General features: G+C 48.4%; 1 protein-coding gene across 6 annotated transcripts in view; it reads left to right on the forward strand.

The window, feature by feature from the left end:
• The window catches only part of LOC137361309 (NACHT, LRR and PYD domains-containing protein 3-like), a 145,907-nt gene that overhangs the window by 89,609 nt on the left and 39,677 nt on the right, over positions 1-16,621 (forward strand). For all 6 annotated transcript variants that reach the window (XM_068026193.1, XM_068026194.1, XM_068026197.1 and 3 more), the window contains exon 10: positions 14,415-16,152. In XM_068026193.1, coding sequence (XP_067882294.1) covers positions 14,415-16,152 — 1,738 coding nt within the window. The remainder of the gene's footprint in view (positions 1-14,414; positions 16,153-16,621) is intronic.

A 16,621-nucleotide genomic window follows, 5' to 3' on the forward strand; every position in this document is an offset into this window, starting at 1 on the left:
TGTGAAACCCCCCCATACACACCTGACAGGAACCTGATACACTGTGAAACCCCATACACACCTGGCAGGATCCTGATACACTGTGAACCCCAAACACACCTGGCAGGATCCTGATACACTGTGAAACCCCACACACACCTGGCAAGATATTGATACTCCGTGAAACCCCATACACACCTGGCAGGATCCTGATACACTGTGAAACCCCCATACACACCTGGCAGGATCCTTATACACTGTGAAACCCCCATACACACCTGGCAGGATCCTGATACACTGTGAAACCCTGTACACAGCTGGCAGGATCCTGATACACTGTGAATCCCCACACACACCTGGCAGGATCCTGATACACTGTGAAACCCCACACACACCTGGCAAGATCCTGATACTCCGTGAAACCCCATACACACCTGGCAGGATCCTGATACACTGTGAAACCCCCATACACACCTGGCAGGATCCTTATCCACTGTGAAACCCCATACACACCTGGCAGGATCCTGATACACTGTGAAACCCCCATACACACCTGACAGGAACCTGATACACTGTGAAATCCCATACACACCTGGCAGGATCCTGATACACAGTGAAACCCCATACACACCTGGCAGGATCCTGATACACAGTGAAACCCCATACACACCTGGCAGGATCCTGATACACTGTGAAACCCCATACACACCTGACAGGAACCTGATACAAGGTAAAACCCCATACACACCTGGCAGGATCCTGATGCACTGTGAAACCCCATACACACCTGGCAGGATCCTGATACACTGTGAAACCCCATCCACACCTGGTTGGATCCTGATACACCGTGAAACCCCATACACACCTGGTAGGATCTTGATACACTGAAACCCCAGACACACCTGGGAGGATCTTGATACACTGTGAAACCCCACACACACCTGGCAGGATCCTGATACAATGTGAAACCCCATCCACACCTGGTTGGATCTTGATACACTGTGAAACCCCAGACACACCTGGGAGGATCTTGATACACTGTGAAACCCCAGACACACCTGGCAGGATTCTGATACACTGTGAAACCCCAGACACACCTGGGAGGATCTTGATACACTGTGAAACCCCAGACACACCTGGGAGGATCCTGATACACTGTGAAATCCCATACACACCTGGCAGGATTCTGATACACTGTGAAACCTCACACACACCTGGGAGGATCCTGATACACTGTGAAACCCCATACACACCTGGGAGGATCTTGATACACTGTGAAACCCCAGACACACCTGGCAGGATCCTGATACACTGTGAAATCCCATACACACCTGGCAGGATTCTGATACACTGTGAAACCTCATACACACCTGGGAGGATCCTGATACACTGTGAAACCCCAGACACACCTGGCAGGATTCTGATACACTGTGAAACCCCAGACACACCTGGGAGGATCTTGATACACTGTGAAACCCCAGACACATCTGGCAGGATCTTGATACACTGGGAAACCCCAAACACAACTGGCAGGAACCTGATAGACATCACCTTACACATCTGGCAGGATCCTCATACACTGTGAAACCCATACACACCTGACAGGATCCTGACACTCTGTGAAACCCCATACACACCTGGCAGGATACTGATACACTGTGAAACCCATACACACCTGACAGGATCCTGACACTCTGTGAAACCCCATACACACCTGGCAGGATCCTGATACACTGTGAAACCCCATACACACCTGGCAGGATCCTGATACACTGCGAAACCCCATACACACCTGGCAGGATCCTGATACACTGTGAAACCCCATACACACCTGACAGGAAACTGATACACTGTGAAACCCCAGACACACCTGGCAGGATCCTGATACACTGTGAAACCCCCCATACACACCTGACAGGAACCTGATACACTGTGAAACCCCAGACACACCTGGCAGGATCCTGATACACTGTGAACCCCATACACACCTGGCAGGATCCTGATACACTGTGAAACCTCATACGCACCTGGCAGGATCCTGATACACTGTGAACCCCATACGCTCCTGGCAAGATATTGATACACTGTGAACCCCATACACACCTGGCAAGATATTGATACTCCGTGAAACCCCATACACACCTGGCAGGATCCTGATACACGGTGAAACCTCATACGCACCTGGCAGGATCCTGATACACTGTGAAACCCCACACACACCTGGCAAGATATTGATACTCCGTGAAACCCCATACACACCTGGCAGGATCCTGATACACTGTGAAACCCCCATACACACTTGGCAGGATCCTTATACACTGTGAAACCCCCATACACACCTGACAGGAACGGGATACACTGTGAAACCCCATACACACCAGGCAAGATCCTGATACTCTGTGAAACCCCATACACACCTGGCAGGATACTGATACACTGTGAAACCCCCATACACACCTGACAGGATCCTGACACTCTGTGAAACCCCATACACACCTGGCAGGATCCTGATACACTGTGAAACCCATACACACCTGACAGGATCCTGATACACTGTGAAACCCCATACACACCTGGCAGGATCCTGATACACTGTGAAACCCCATACACACCTGGCAGGATCCTGATACACTGTGAAACCCCATACACACCTGACAGGAAACTGATACACTGTGAAACCCCAGACACACCTGGCAGGATCCTGATACACTGTGAAACCCCCCCATACACACCTGACAGGAACCTGATACACTGTGAAACCCCATACACACCTGGCAGGATCCTGATACACTGTGAACCCCAAACACACCTGGCAGGATCCTGATACACTGTGAAACCCCACACACACCTGGCAAGATATTGATACTCCGTGAAACCCCATACACACCTGGCAGGATCCTGATACACTGTGAAACCCCCATACACACCTGGCAGGATCCTTATACACTGTGAAACCCCCATACACACCTGGCAGGATCCTGATACACTGTGAAACCCTGTACACAGCTGGCAGGATCCTGATACACTGTGAAACCCCACACACACCTGGCAGGATCCTGATACACTGTGAAACCCCACACACACCTGGCAAGATCCTGATACTCCGTGAAACCCCATACACACCTGGCAGGATCCTGATACACTGTGAAACCCCCATACACACCTGGCAGGATCCTTATCCACTGTGAAACCCCATACACACCTGGCAGGATCCTGATACACTGTGAAACCCCCATACACACCTGACAGGAACCTGATACACTGTGAAATCCCATACACACCTGGCAGGATCCTGATACACAGTGAAACCCCATACACACCTGGCAGGATCCTGATACACAGTGAAACCCCATACACACCTGGCAGGATCCTGATACACTGTGAAACCCCATACACACCTGACAGGAACCTGATACAAGGTAAAACCCCATACACACCTGGCAGGATCCTGATACACTGTGAAACCCCATACACACCTGGCAGGATCCTGATACACTGTGAAACCCCATCCACACCTGGTTGGATCCTGATACACCGTGAAACCCCATACACACCTGGTAGGATCTTGATACACTGAAACCCCAGACACACCTGGGAGGATCTTGATACACTGTGAAACCCCACACACACCTGGCAGGATCCTGATACAATGTGAAACCCCATCCACACCTGGTTGGATCTTGATACACTGTGAAACCCCAGACACACCTGGGAGGATCTTGATACACTGTGAAACCCCAGACACACCTGGCAGGATTCTGATACACTGTGAAACCCCAGACACACCTGGGAGGATCTTGATACACTGTGAAACCCCAGACACACCTGGGAGGATCCTGATACACTGTGAAATCCCATACACACCTGGCAGGATTCTGATACACTGTGAAACCTCACACACACCTGGGAGGATCCTGATACACTGTGAAACCCCATACACACCTGGGAGGATCTTGATACACTGTGAAACCCCAGACACACCTGGCAGGATCCTGATACACTGTGAAATCCCATACACACCTGGCAGGATTCTGATACACTGTGAAACCTCATACACACCTGGGAGGATCCTGATACACTGTGAAACCCCAGACACACCTGGCAGGATTCTGATACACTGTGAAACCCCAGACACACCTGGGAGGATCTTGATACACTGTGAAACCCCAGACACATCTGGCAGGATCTTGATACACTGGGAAACCCCAAACACAACTGGCAGGAACCTGATAGACATCACCTTACACATCTGGCAGGATCCTCATACACTGTGAAACCCATACACACCTGACAGGATCCTGACACTCTGTGAAACCCCATACACACCTGGCAGGATACTGATACACTGTGAAACCCATACACACCTGACAGGATCCTGACACTCTGTGAAACCCCATACACACCTGGCAGGATCCTGATACACTGTGAAACCCCATACACACCTGGCAGGATCCTGATACACTGCGAAACCCCATACACACCTGGCAGGATCCTGATACACTGTGAAACCCCATACACACCTGACAGGAAACTGATACACTGTGAAACCCCAGACACACCTGGCAGGATCCTGATACACTGTGAAACCCCCCATACACACCTGACAGGAACCTGATACACTGTGAAACCCCATACACACCTGGCAGGATCCTGATACACTGTGAACCCCATACACACCTGGCAGGATCCTGATACACTGTGAAACCTCATACGCACCTGGCAGGATCCTGATACACTGTGAACCCCATACGCTCCTGGCAAGATATTGATACACTGTGAACCCCATACACACCTGGCAAGATATTGATACTCCGTGAAACCCCATACACACCTGGCAGGATCCTGATACACTGTGAAACCTCATACGCACCTGGCAGGATCCTGATACACTGTGAAACCCCACACACACCTGGCAAGATATTGATACTCCGTGAAACCCCATACACACCTGGCAGGATCCTGATACACTGTGAAACCCCCATACACACCTGGCAGGATCCTTATACACTGTGAAACCCCCATACACACCTGACAGGAACGGGATACACTGTGAAACCCCATACACACCAGGCAAGATCCTGATACTCTGTGAAACCCCATACACACCTGGCAGGATACTGATACACTGTGAAACCCCCATACACACCTGACAGGATCCTGACACTCGGTGAAACCCCATACACACCTGGTAGGATCTTGATACACTGAAACCCCAGACACACCTGGGAGGATCTTGATACACTGTGAAACCCCACACACACCTGGCAGGATCCTGATACAATGTGAAACCCCATCCACACCTGGTTGGATCTTGATACACTGTGAAACCCCAGACACACCTGGGAGGATCTTGATACACTGTGAAACCCCAGACACACCTGGCAGGATTCTGATACACTGTGAAACCCCAGACACACCTGGGAGGATCTTGATACACTGTGAAACCCCAGACACACCTGGGAGGATCCTGATACACTGTGAAATCCCATACACACCTGGCAGGATTCTGATACACTGTGAAACCTCACACACACCTGGGAGGATCCTGATACACTGTGAAACCCCATACACACCTGGGAGGATCTTGATACACTGTGAAACCCCAGACACACCTGGCAGGATCCTGATACACTGTGAAATCCCATACACACCTGGCAGGATTCTGATACACTGTGAAACCTCATACACACCTGGGAGGATCCTGATACACTGTGAAACCCCAGACACACCTGGCAGGATTCTGATACACTGTGAAACCCCAGACACACCTGGGAGGATCTTGATACACTGTGAAACCCCAGACACATCTGGCAGGATCTTGATACACTGGGAAACCCCAAACACAACTGGCAGGAACCTGATAGACATCACCTTACACATCTGGCAGGATCCTCATACACTGTGAAACCCATACACACCTGACAGGATCCTGACACTCTGTGAAACCCCATACACACCTGGCAGGATACTGATACACTGTGAAACCCATACACACCTGACAGGATCCTGACACTCTGTGAAACCCCATACACACCTGGCAGGATCCTGATACACTGTGAAACCCCATACACACCTGGCAGGATCCTGATACACTGCGAAACCCCATACACACCTGGCAGGATCCTGATACACTGTGAAACCCCATACACACCTGACAGGAAACTGATACACTGTGAAACCCCAGACACACCTGGCAGGATCCTGATACACTGTGAAACCCCCCATACACACCTGACAGGAACCTGATACACTGTGAAACCCCATACACACCTGGCAGGATCCTGATACACTGTGAACCCCATACACACCTGGCAGGATCCTGATACACTGTGAAACCTCATACGCACCTGGCAGGATCCTGATACACTGTGAACCCCATACGCTCCTGGCAAGATATTGATACACTGTGAACCCCATACACACCTGGCAAGATATTGATACTCCGTGAAACCCCATACACACCTGGCAGGATCCTGATACACTGTGAAACCTCATACGCACCTGGCAGGATCCTGATACACTGTGAAACCCCACACACACCTGGCAAGATATTGATACTCCGTGAAACCCCATACACACCTGGCAGGATCCTGATACACTGTGAAACCCCCATACACACCTGGCAGGATCCTTATACACTGTGAAACCCCCATACACACCTGACAGGAACGGGATACACTGTGAAACCCCATACACACCAGGCAAGATCCTGATACTCTGTGAAACCCCATACACACCTGGCAGGATACTGATACACTGTGAAACCCCCATACACACCTGACAGGATCCTGACACTCTGTGAAACCCCATACACACCTGGCAGGATCCTGATACACTGTGAAACCCATACACACCTGACAGGATCCTGATACACTGTGAAACCCCATACACACCTGGCAGGATCCTGATACACTGTGAAACCCCATACACACCTGGCAGGATCCTGATACACTGTGAAACCCCATACACACCTGACAGGAAACTGATACACTGTGAAACCCCAGACACACCTGGCAGGATCCTGATACACTGTGAAACCCCCCATACACACCTGACAGGAACCTGATACACTGTGAAACCCCATACACACCTGGCAGGATCCTGATACACTGTGAACCCCAAACACACCTGGCAGGATCCTGATACACTGTGAAACCCCACACACACCTGGCAAGATATTGATACTCCGTGAAACCCCATACACACCTGGCAGGATCCTGATACACTGTGAAACCCCCATACACACCTGGCAGGATCCTTATACACTGTGAAACCCCCATACACACCTGGCAGGATCCTGATACACTGTGAAACCCTGTACACAGCTGGCAGGATCCTGATACACTGTGAAACCCCACACACACCTGGCAGGATCCTGATACACTGTGAAACCCCACACACACCTGGCAAGATCCTGATACTCCGTGAAACCCCATACACACCTGGCAGGATCCTGATACACTGTGAAACCCCCATACACACCTGGCAGGATCCTTATCCACTGTGAAACCCCATACACACCTGGCAGGATCCTGATACACTGTGAAACCCCCATACACACCTGACAGGAACCTGATACACTGTGAAATCCCATACACACCTGGCAGGATCCTGATACACAGTGAAACCCCATACACACCTGGCAGGATCCTGATACACAGTGAAACCCCATACACACCTGGCAGGATCCTGATACACTGTGAAACCCCATACACACCTGACAGGAACGTGATACACTGTGAAACTCCATACACACCTGACAGGATCCTGATACACTGTGAAACCCCATACACACCTGGCAGGATCCTGATACACTGTGAAACCCCATACACACCTGACAGGATCCTGATACACTGTGAAACCCCATACACACCTGGCAGGATCCTGATACACTGTGAAACCCCATCCACACCTGGTTGGATCCTGATACACCGTGAAACCCCATACACACCTGGTAGGATCTTGATACACTGAAACCCCAGACACACCTGGGAGGATCTTGATACACTGTGAAACCCCACACACACCTGGCAGGATCCTGATACAATGTGAAACCCCATCCACACCTGGTTGGATCTTGATACACTGTGAAACCCCAGACACACCTGGGAGGATCTTGATACACTGTGAAACCCCAGACACACCTGGCAGGATTCTGATACACTGTGAAACCCCAGACACACCTGGGAGGATCTTGATACACTGTGAAACCCCAGACACACCTGGGAGGATCCTGATACACTGTGAAATCCCATACACACCTGGCAGGATTCTGATACACTGTGAAACCTCACACACACCTGGGAGGATCCTGATACACTGTGAAACCCCATACACACCTGGGAGGATCCTGATACACTGTGAAACCCCATACACACCTGGGAGGATCTTGATACACTGTGAAACCCCAGACACACCTGGCAGGATCCTGATACACTGTGAAACCCATACACACCTGACAGGATCCTGATACACTGTGAAACCCCATACACACCTGGCAGGATCCTGATACACTGTGAAACCCCATACACACCTGGCAGGATCCTGATACACTGTGAAACCCCATACACACCTGACAGGAAACTGATACACTGTGAAACCCCAGACACACCTGGCAGGATCCTGATACACTGTGAAACCCCCCATACACACCTGACAGGAACCTGATACACTGTGAAACCCCATACACACCTGGCAGGATCCTGATACACTGTGAACCCCAAACACACCTGGCAGGATCCTGATACACTGTGAAACCCCACACACACCTGGCAAGATATTGATACTCCGTGAAACCCCATACACACCTGGCAGGATCCTGATACACTGTGAAACCCCCATACACACCTGGCAGGATCCTTATACACTGTGAAACCCCCATACACACCTGGCAGGATCCTGATACACTGTGAAACCCTGTACACAGCTGGCAGGATCCTGATACACTGTGAAACCCCACACACACCTGGCAGGATCCTGATACACTGTGAAACCCCACACACACCTGGCAAGATCCTGATACTCCGTGAAACCCCATACACACCTGGCAGGATCCTGATACACTGTGAAACCCCCATACACACCTGGCAGGATCCTTATCCACTGTGAAACCCCATACACACCTGGCAGGATCCTGATACACTGTGAAACCCCCATACACACCTGACAGGAACCTGATACACTGTGAAATCCCATACACACCTGGCAGGATCCTGATACACAGTGAAACCCCATACACACCTGGCAGGATCCTGATACACAGTGAAACCCCATACACACCTGGCAGGATCCTGATACACTGTGAAACCCCATACACACCTGACAGGAACCTGATACACTGTGAAACTCCATACACACCTGACAGGATCCTGATACACTGTGAAACCCCATACACACCTGGCAGGATCCTGATACACTGTGAAACCCCATACACACCTGACAGGATCCTGATACACTGTGAAACCCCATACACACCTGGCAGGATCCTGATACACTGTGAAACCCCATCCACACCTGGTTGGATCCTGATACACCGTGAAACCCCATACACACCTGGTAGGATCTTGATACACTGAAACCCCAGACACACCTGGGAGGATCTTGATACACTGTGAAACCCCACACACACCTGGCAGGATCCTGATACAATGTGAAACCCCATCCACACCTGGTTGGATCTTGATACACTGTGAAACCCCAGACACACCTGGGAGGATCTTGATACACTGTGAAACCCCAGACACACCTGGCAGGATTCTGATACACTGTGAAACCCCAGACACACCTGGGAGGATCTTGATACACTGTGAAACCCCAGACACACCTGGGAGGATCCTGATACACTGTGAAATCCCATACACACCTGGCAGGATTCTGATACACTGTGAAACCTCACACACACCTGGGAGGATCCTGATACACTGTGAAACCCCATACACACCTGGGAGGATCCTGATACACTGTGAAACCCCATACACACCTGGGAGGATCTTGATACACTGTGAAACCCCAGACACACCTGGGAGGATCCTGATACACTGTGAAATCCCATACACACCTGGCAGGATTCTGATACACTGTGAAACCTCATACACACCTGGCAGGATCCTGATACACTGTGAAACCCCATACACACCTGGGAGGATCCTGATACACTGTGATACCCCAGACACACCTGGCGGGATCCTGATACACTGTGAAACCCTATACACACCTGGCAGGATCTGGAGGGAGTGGCCCGGGATCTCTCAGCATTGAGTGCAGATCCCTTGAATTCTCATGGCATCATGTTACATATCGGCATGGAAACATTCTGCTGATTACCACCTACCGCCCTCCCTCAGCTGATGAATTACTATTCCTCCATGTTCAAGAAACACTGAGAAGAGATGGCATAGAATGTACTCTGAACGGGGCACTTCAGTGCAGAACCACTGCTGACCGAGCTGGCTAAGTCCTGACGGACATAACTGCCAGACAGCGCCTGTGGCAGGTGGGAGAACCAACATGAGGTAAAGACCTGCTTGGCCTGACATATCTCGCACTCTACCATTACCATCGAGCCAGGGGTTCAACCCCAGTTCAATGCTGAGTGTAGGGCAGCATTGCAGGAGCAGCACCAGGCATAGCTGAACATTAGGTGCCTACCTGATAATGTAATTACACAGGAATACATGTATTCTAAACAGCAGAGACAGCATGCTGTAGACAAAGATAAGTTATCCCACAACAAACGTATCAGATCAATGCTGAGCAGTCCTGTTCATCTTTTTATACGTTCATTGGATTTGAGTATCACCGGTAAGACCCACATTTGTTGCCCATCCTAATTGCTGTTGAGAAGGTGATGGTGAGCTGCCTTGAACTGCTGCAGTCTGTCTGGTGTAGGTACACCCACACTGCTGTTAGGAAGGGAGTTCCAGGTTTTTGAACCAGTGGCAGTGAAGAAACAGCAATACAGATCCAAGACAAAATAATGTGTGACTTTGAGGGAAACTTGCAGGTGGTGGTGTTCCCAATCGTCTGCTGCCTTGTCCTTCTAGATGATAGAGATCACGGGTTTGGAAGGTGCTGTCAATAGAGGCTTGGCGAGCTGCTGCAGTGCATCTTGTATATAGTACACACTGCTGCCACTGTGCATCCGTGGTAGAGTGAGTGAATGTTTAAGGGGTGGACAGCTTGTCTTGGATGGTTTCAAACTTGTTGAGTGTTGTTGGAGCTGCACTCATCCAGCCAAGTGGAGAGTATTCACACTCCTGACTCCTGACAGTCCAGATGGACTGGCTTTGGGGAGACAGGAAATAAGTTGCTCACCACAGAATTCCCAGCCTCTGACCTGCTCTTGTCGCCACAATATTTGTATGGATGGTCCAGTTACCTTTCAGATCAGTGGTAGCCACCAAACTCCCCCACCTCCCTTCCCCAGGATATTGATGTTGGGGTGTTTGCAATCATCATGCCATCGAATGTCAAGTGGAAATGGTTAGATTTTCTTTTGTTGGAGATGATTATTGCCAAGCATTTGTGTGGTGCAAATGTTACTTGCTGTTTATCTGCACAAACTTGAATGTTGTTCAGGACTTGCTGCATGTGAGCACGGACTGTTTCAGTATCTGAGGAAATGGTACTGAACATCATGTAACTATTGGCAAGCATCCTCACTTCTGACTTTATGATTGAAGGAAGGTCATCAATGAAGGAGCTGAAGATGGTTGAGCGTGGGACCCTACCCTGAGGAACTCCTGCAGTGATGTCCTGGGGCTGAGATGTTTGTCCTCCAACAACAACAACCATCTTCCTTTGTATTCGGTATGAATCCAACGAGTGGAGAGTTTTCCCCCCGATTCCCATTGACTTCAATTTTGCCAGGGCTCCATGATGCCACATTCGGTCAAATGCTGCCTTGATGCCAAGGACGGTTACTCTCACCTCACCTCTTGAATTCAGCTCTTTTTTCCATGCTTGGACCAAGTCTGTAATGAGAAGCTGTGTGGCGCTGATGGAACCCAAACTGAGCATCGGTGAGTGGGTTATTGCTGTGTAAGTGCTGAATTATAGCACTGTCGACAACACTTTCCATCACTTTGCTGATGATCGAGTGCAGACTGATGGGGCGTTAGTCACTGGGAATTGGACGAAAACTCTCCACTGACTAGAGTCATGCCTATCACAAAGAAGGATGGTTAGGAGTCCAATCATTTGGGTCAAAAACCTGGACCTCCCTTCCTAACAGCACTTCAGGTGTATCTACACCACATGGACTGCAACAGTTCAAGAAGGTGGTATGTCACCACCTTCTCAAGTGCCACTGGGGATGGGCAATAAATGCTGGCAACATTCCGTGAAAGAATAAAAAACAAATCTCAGACCCAGGACATTGCTGCAGGAGTTCTTCAGGATAGTGCCCCCAACCCAGCATAGCTTCCCTGTTTAACATGCATATTGTTCTGTGTTGTAGCCTTACCAGGTTGTCACCTCATTTTTATATATGCCTTCTGCTGCTCTTGGCATGCTCTTCCACACTCCTCATTGAATCAAGGTTGATACCCTGGCTTGATGGTCTTGGTAGAGTGAAGGAGATGCAAGGATATGAGGTTGGAGATTGTGGTGGAAGACAGCACTGCTGCTGATGGCCTGTAGTGTCTCATAGATGCTCAGTTTTGAGTTATGAGATCGGTTCTGAATCGATCCTATTTACCATGATGGTTGTGCCACACAACAAGATGGCAGGTGCCCTCAGTGAGAAGACAGTACTTTGTCTCCACAAGGACTATGCAGTGGTCGCTGTTACCAATATTATCATGGGCTGGTTCATCTGCGATATGTAGAATGGTGAGGAGAAGGCCAAGCAGATTTTCCCCTGTTATTGGTTCTGTCTCTACCTGCCACAGACTCAGTCTGGCAGCTATGTCCTTCAGGACATGGCCAGCTTGGTCAGTAGTGGAGCTAGAGAGACAGTCTTAGTGATGGACATTGAAGTCCCCCACCCAGCATACGTTCTGTGCCCTTCCTACCCTCTGTGCTTCTTCCATGTGATGTTCAATATGGAGGAGTAATGATTTGTGAGCTGTCGGAGGGCAGTCGGTAATAATCAGCAGAATGCTTCCTTCTCCATCGTTGATCTGATGCCTTGAGACTTCATGGGGTCTGCTGTCATTTTTGGGGACTGTCATGGCCACTCCCTCCTGACTCTGTACTACTGTGCTGCCACTTCAGGTGGGTATGGCCTGCCAGTCTGACAGGACGTAACCAGTGATGGTGATTGAGTGGTTTGGGATGTTGGCTGAAAGGTATGATTCTGTGATTATGAATATCTCAGGCTGTTGCTTGAGTGAGGGACAGCTCTCCCAGTTTTGGCACAAGATATTGGTGAAGAGGAATTTACAGGGTTGATTGGGCTGATTATGCATGTGGTGTCAGGAGCCTCAGTCGATGCCAGGTGGTTTGTCTGGTTTTATACTGCTTAGTCATTTTTGTACCAATTTGATAGAACTGAGTAGCTCGCCAGGCCATTTCAGCCAGCAGTTAACAGTCCACCACATTGTTGCGTGTCTGTAGTCACCCAGAACCAGACTGGATAAGTACAGTATATTTCTTTCTCTAAACGACATTAGTGAACCAGGTGGATTTTCATGACAATCTGGTAGTTTTCATGAACAACATTCATGATACTAGCTTTATTCCACATTTATTTAGTGAACAGAATTTACATTCCCCAGCTGCCGTGGTTGTATATAAACTCATATCTCTGGATCAGTGATCCAGGCCTCTGGCTGACTAGTCCAGTGACATAACTGTGTTACTCTACCCTTGGTGGAACACAGAGACCTCAGAGTTTTGTCAGGCTGGAGGTGGTTACAGAGATAGGGAGGGTCCAGGCCATGGAGGGATTTGAAAATAATGAGAATTTTTAAATTGAAACGTTACCGAACTGGGAGCCAATGTCCAGCCAGATAAACTGCTCATTGTCTGATACAATAACAGTGGGATTACTGACAATTCACAGTATAACCCACTTGTGTCCGATGTCAAATTTCCCATTTCTGCAGAAGGTAAACACCGCTGATAGTTTTAAAAATTAATCCAGTGGAACCTCTACTATCGTATAACCAGGATCACGTGTGGATTTGTAATGAGATTTCTAATCGTACAGGGTAGGCCAGATCGTGTTAACCATCAGAGGGAAAATATTACCTGTGTCGGCATCTCCATGTTCAGTAAATGTTAGAATCAAATCAGGATTTAAAACTTCTTTTCACCATTGTTCACTTTCAAGCAAAGTTTTCATGAACTGAGTTTTAATTTATACACACACCTCTATTGAAGCTGTGAATTAAATCTTGCAACATTTATTGAATAATAAAATGTTTTCAGAAGTTGTTTTTATATCAATACAGCTAACATTGAAAACCACTTTCTGTCTGTTCTAATTGAAGATGTTCAACAGAAACACAAGGAAACACTCCGGGTACAAACTGAAACACTGAGAGTGAACACTATCCTAATAAAGGAGAAGGTTAAGATTTTCCAGCTGGTTGATCGATACGCTGAGCTAACGGTCATTTCTACTGTTCGAGATCGGTCACTTGTAGAACATGAACTGCTGGTAAGAGGCCGAGACCATGAAGAGTGGAGAGAGAAACATCTCCGGAAAGAACTGGAAAAAATCCAAACTGATCAATTATTCCAGAGCAGTTTTTCCCACAGAAAATCCAAATCTGGGAGTTCAGCAGCAGTGAGCGGAGTCCCGGGGATTGGAAAAACAACAATGGTACAAAAGATTGTTTATGACTGGGCCACTGGGAAAATATACCCAAACTTTCAATTTGTTTTCAGTTTTAAATTCCGGGATTTGAACACGATTAACTGTAGAATAAACCTGAGGAATCTGATACTGGATCTGTATCCTTACTTTGGAAATGTTCTGGGAGAGCTCTGGAAGAATCCAGAGGGATTGCTGTTTATATTTGATGGTTTGGATGAATTCAAGGACACGATCGATTTTACTGACAATCGGAGAAATACAGAACCTCAGTACATGTGCACAGATCCCGAATGCTGGTGTGAAGTGTCTGACATTGTGTACAGTTTAATACAACACAAGCTGCTCCCAGGATGTTCAGTGTTAGTGACCAGTCGTCCCACTGCATTACATTTATTGGAAAAGGCTGAGATCAGTGTCTGGACTGAAATCCTGGGATTTGTTGGTGATGAACGGAAGGAATATTTCAACAAGTTTTTTGAAGATCAGACGGTGGCAGCAGCTGTTTTCAAACACGTGGAGGAGAACGAGATCCTGTACACCATGTGCTACAACCCTTCCTACTGCTGGATCCTCTGTCTGTCACTGGGTCCCTTCTTTACACAAAGAGACAGGAAACAGCAGCAAGTTCCCAAGACCATCACCCAGCTATATTCCTACTATATTTACAACATTCTGAAAAACCATAGCCGAGAGATTGAAAACCCCCGTGATGTGTTACTGAAGATCGGTGAGATGGCCTTCACAGGAGTCTCCAGGAAGAAGATTGTGTTTAGAAATGGAGATTTGATCGAGTACAATCTGCAACCTTCCCAGTTCCTGTCTGGATTCCTGATGGAACTTTTGGAGAGAGATGATTCTGTCCAGAGTGTGGTTTACACATTCCCGCACCTCACCATCCAAGAGTTTGTAGCTGCACTCGCACAATTCCTGACTGCAGGTCGCGGGGACTTCCGGAATCTGCTCAGCGATGCCCACAGGATGAAGGATGGGAGATTTGAGATATTTCTGCGTTTTGTTGCTGGTCTCTCCTCCCCACAGGCAGCTCGACCCCTGGAGGAGTTTATGGGTCCATTTCCTCATCAAACAACCTGCCGAGTGATTGACTGGGTGAAGGAGACGGTTAAAGGAGAGAGTAGAAACACAGAGAGTGAAACTGGTAAAAGGAAGCTCCTGAACACATTGCACTACCTGTTTGAGTCTCAGAATAAAGCACTGGTTCAGGACATAGTGGGATCTGTGAACACACTTGCATTTAATGATTTGGAACTGACCCAGATTGACTGTGCCGTCCTGTCTCACGTAATTGGATTCTCAGATATATTCAAAGGACTCAATCTGGAGGAATGCCGCATTACATTTGAAGCACTCCAGCGGCTGGGACCCGTACTGCACAAATGCCAGGAGTTGAGGTAACTGTTTATTTGTCTCTAACTGTTGGACAAATTGTAGAACAGTCACAGCCTGTGTTGTTGCTCTATAATGAAGGGAAAGAAACAGTTCAGTTAAACCAGAGAAAAACAGATTCAACACAACGATGACAAATAATAAGAGGATTGTTTAGTTTTACCATCAGGACTGGAAAATCTAAAATGGATTCTTGTGATTTGTTGGTGATGAACGGAAGGAATATTTCAACAAGTTTTTTGAAGATCAGATGGTGGCAGCAGCTGTTTTCAAACACGTGGAGGAGAACGAGATCCTGTACACCATGTGCTACAACCCTTCCTACTGCTGGATCCTCTGTCTGTCACTGGGTCCCTTCTTTACACAAAGAGACAGGAAACAGCAGCAAGTTCCCAAGACCATCACCCAGCTATATTCCTACTATATTTACAACATTCTGAAAAACCATAGCTGAGAGATTGAAAACCCACATCC

The sequence above is a fragment of the Heterodontus francisci genome, unplaced genomic scaffold (genome assembly GCF_036365525.1).
Source record: "Heterodontus francisci isolate sHetFra1 unplaced genomic scaffold, sHetFra1.hap1 HAP1_SCAFFOLD_506, whole genome shotgun sequence".
NCBI lineage: Eukaryota > Metazoa > Chordata > Chondrichthyes > Heterodontiformes > Heterodontidae > Heterodontus > Heterodontus francisci.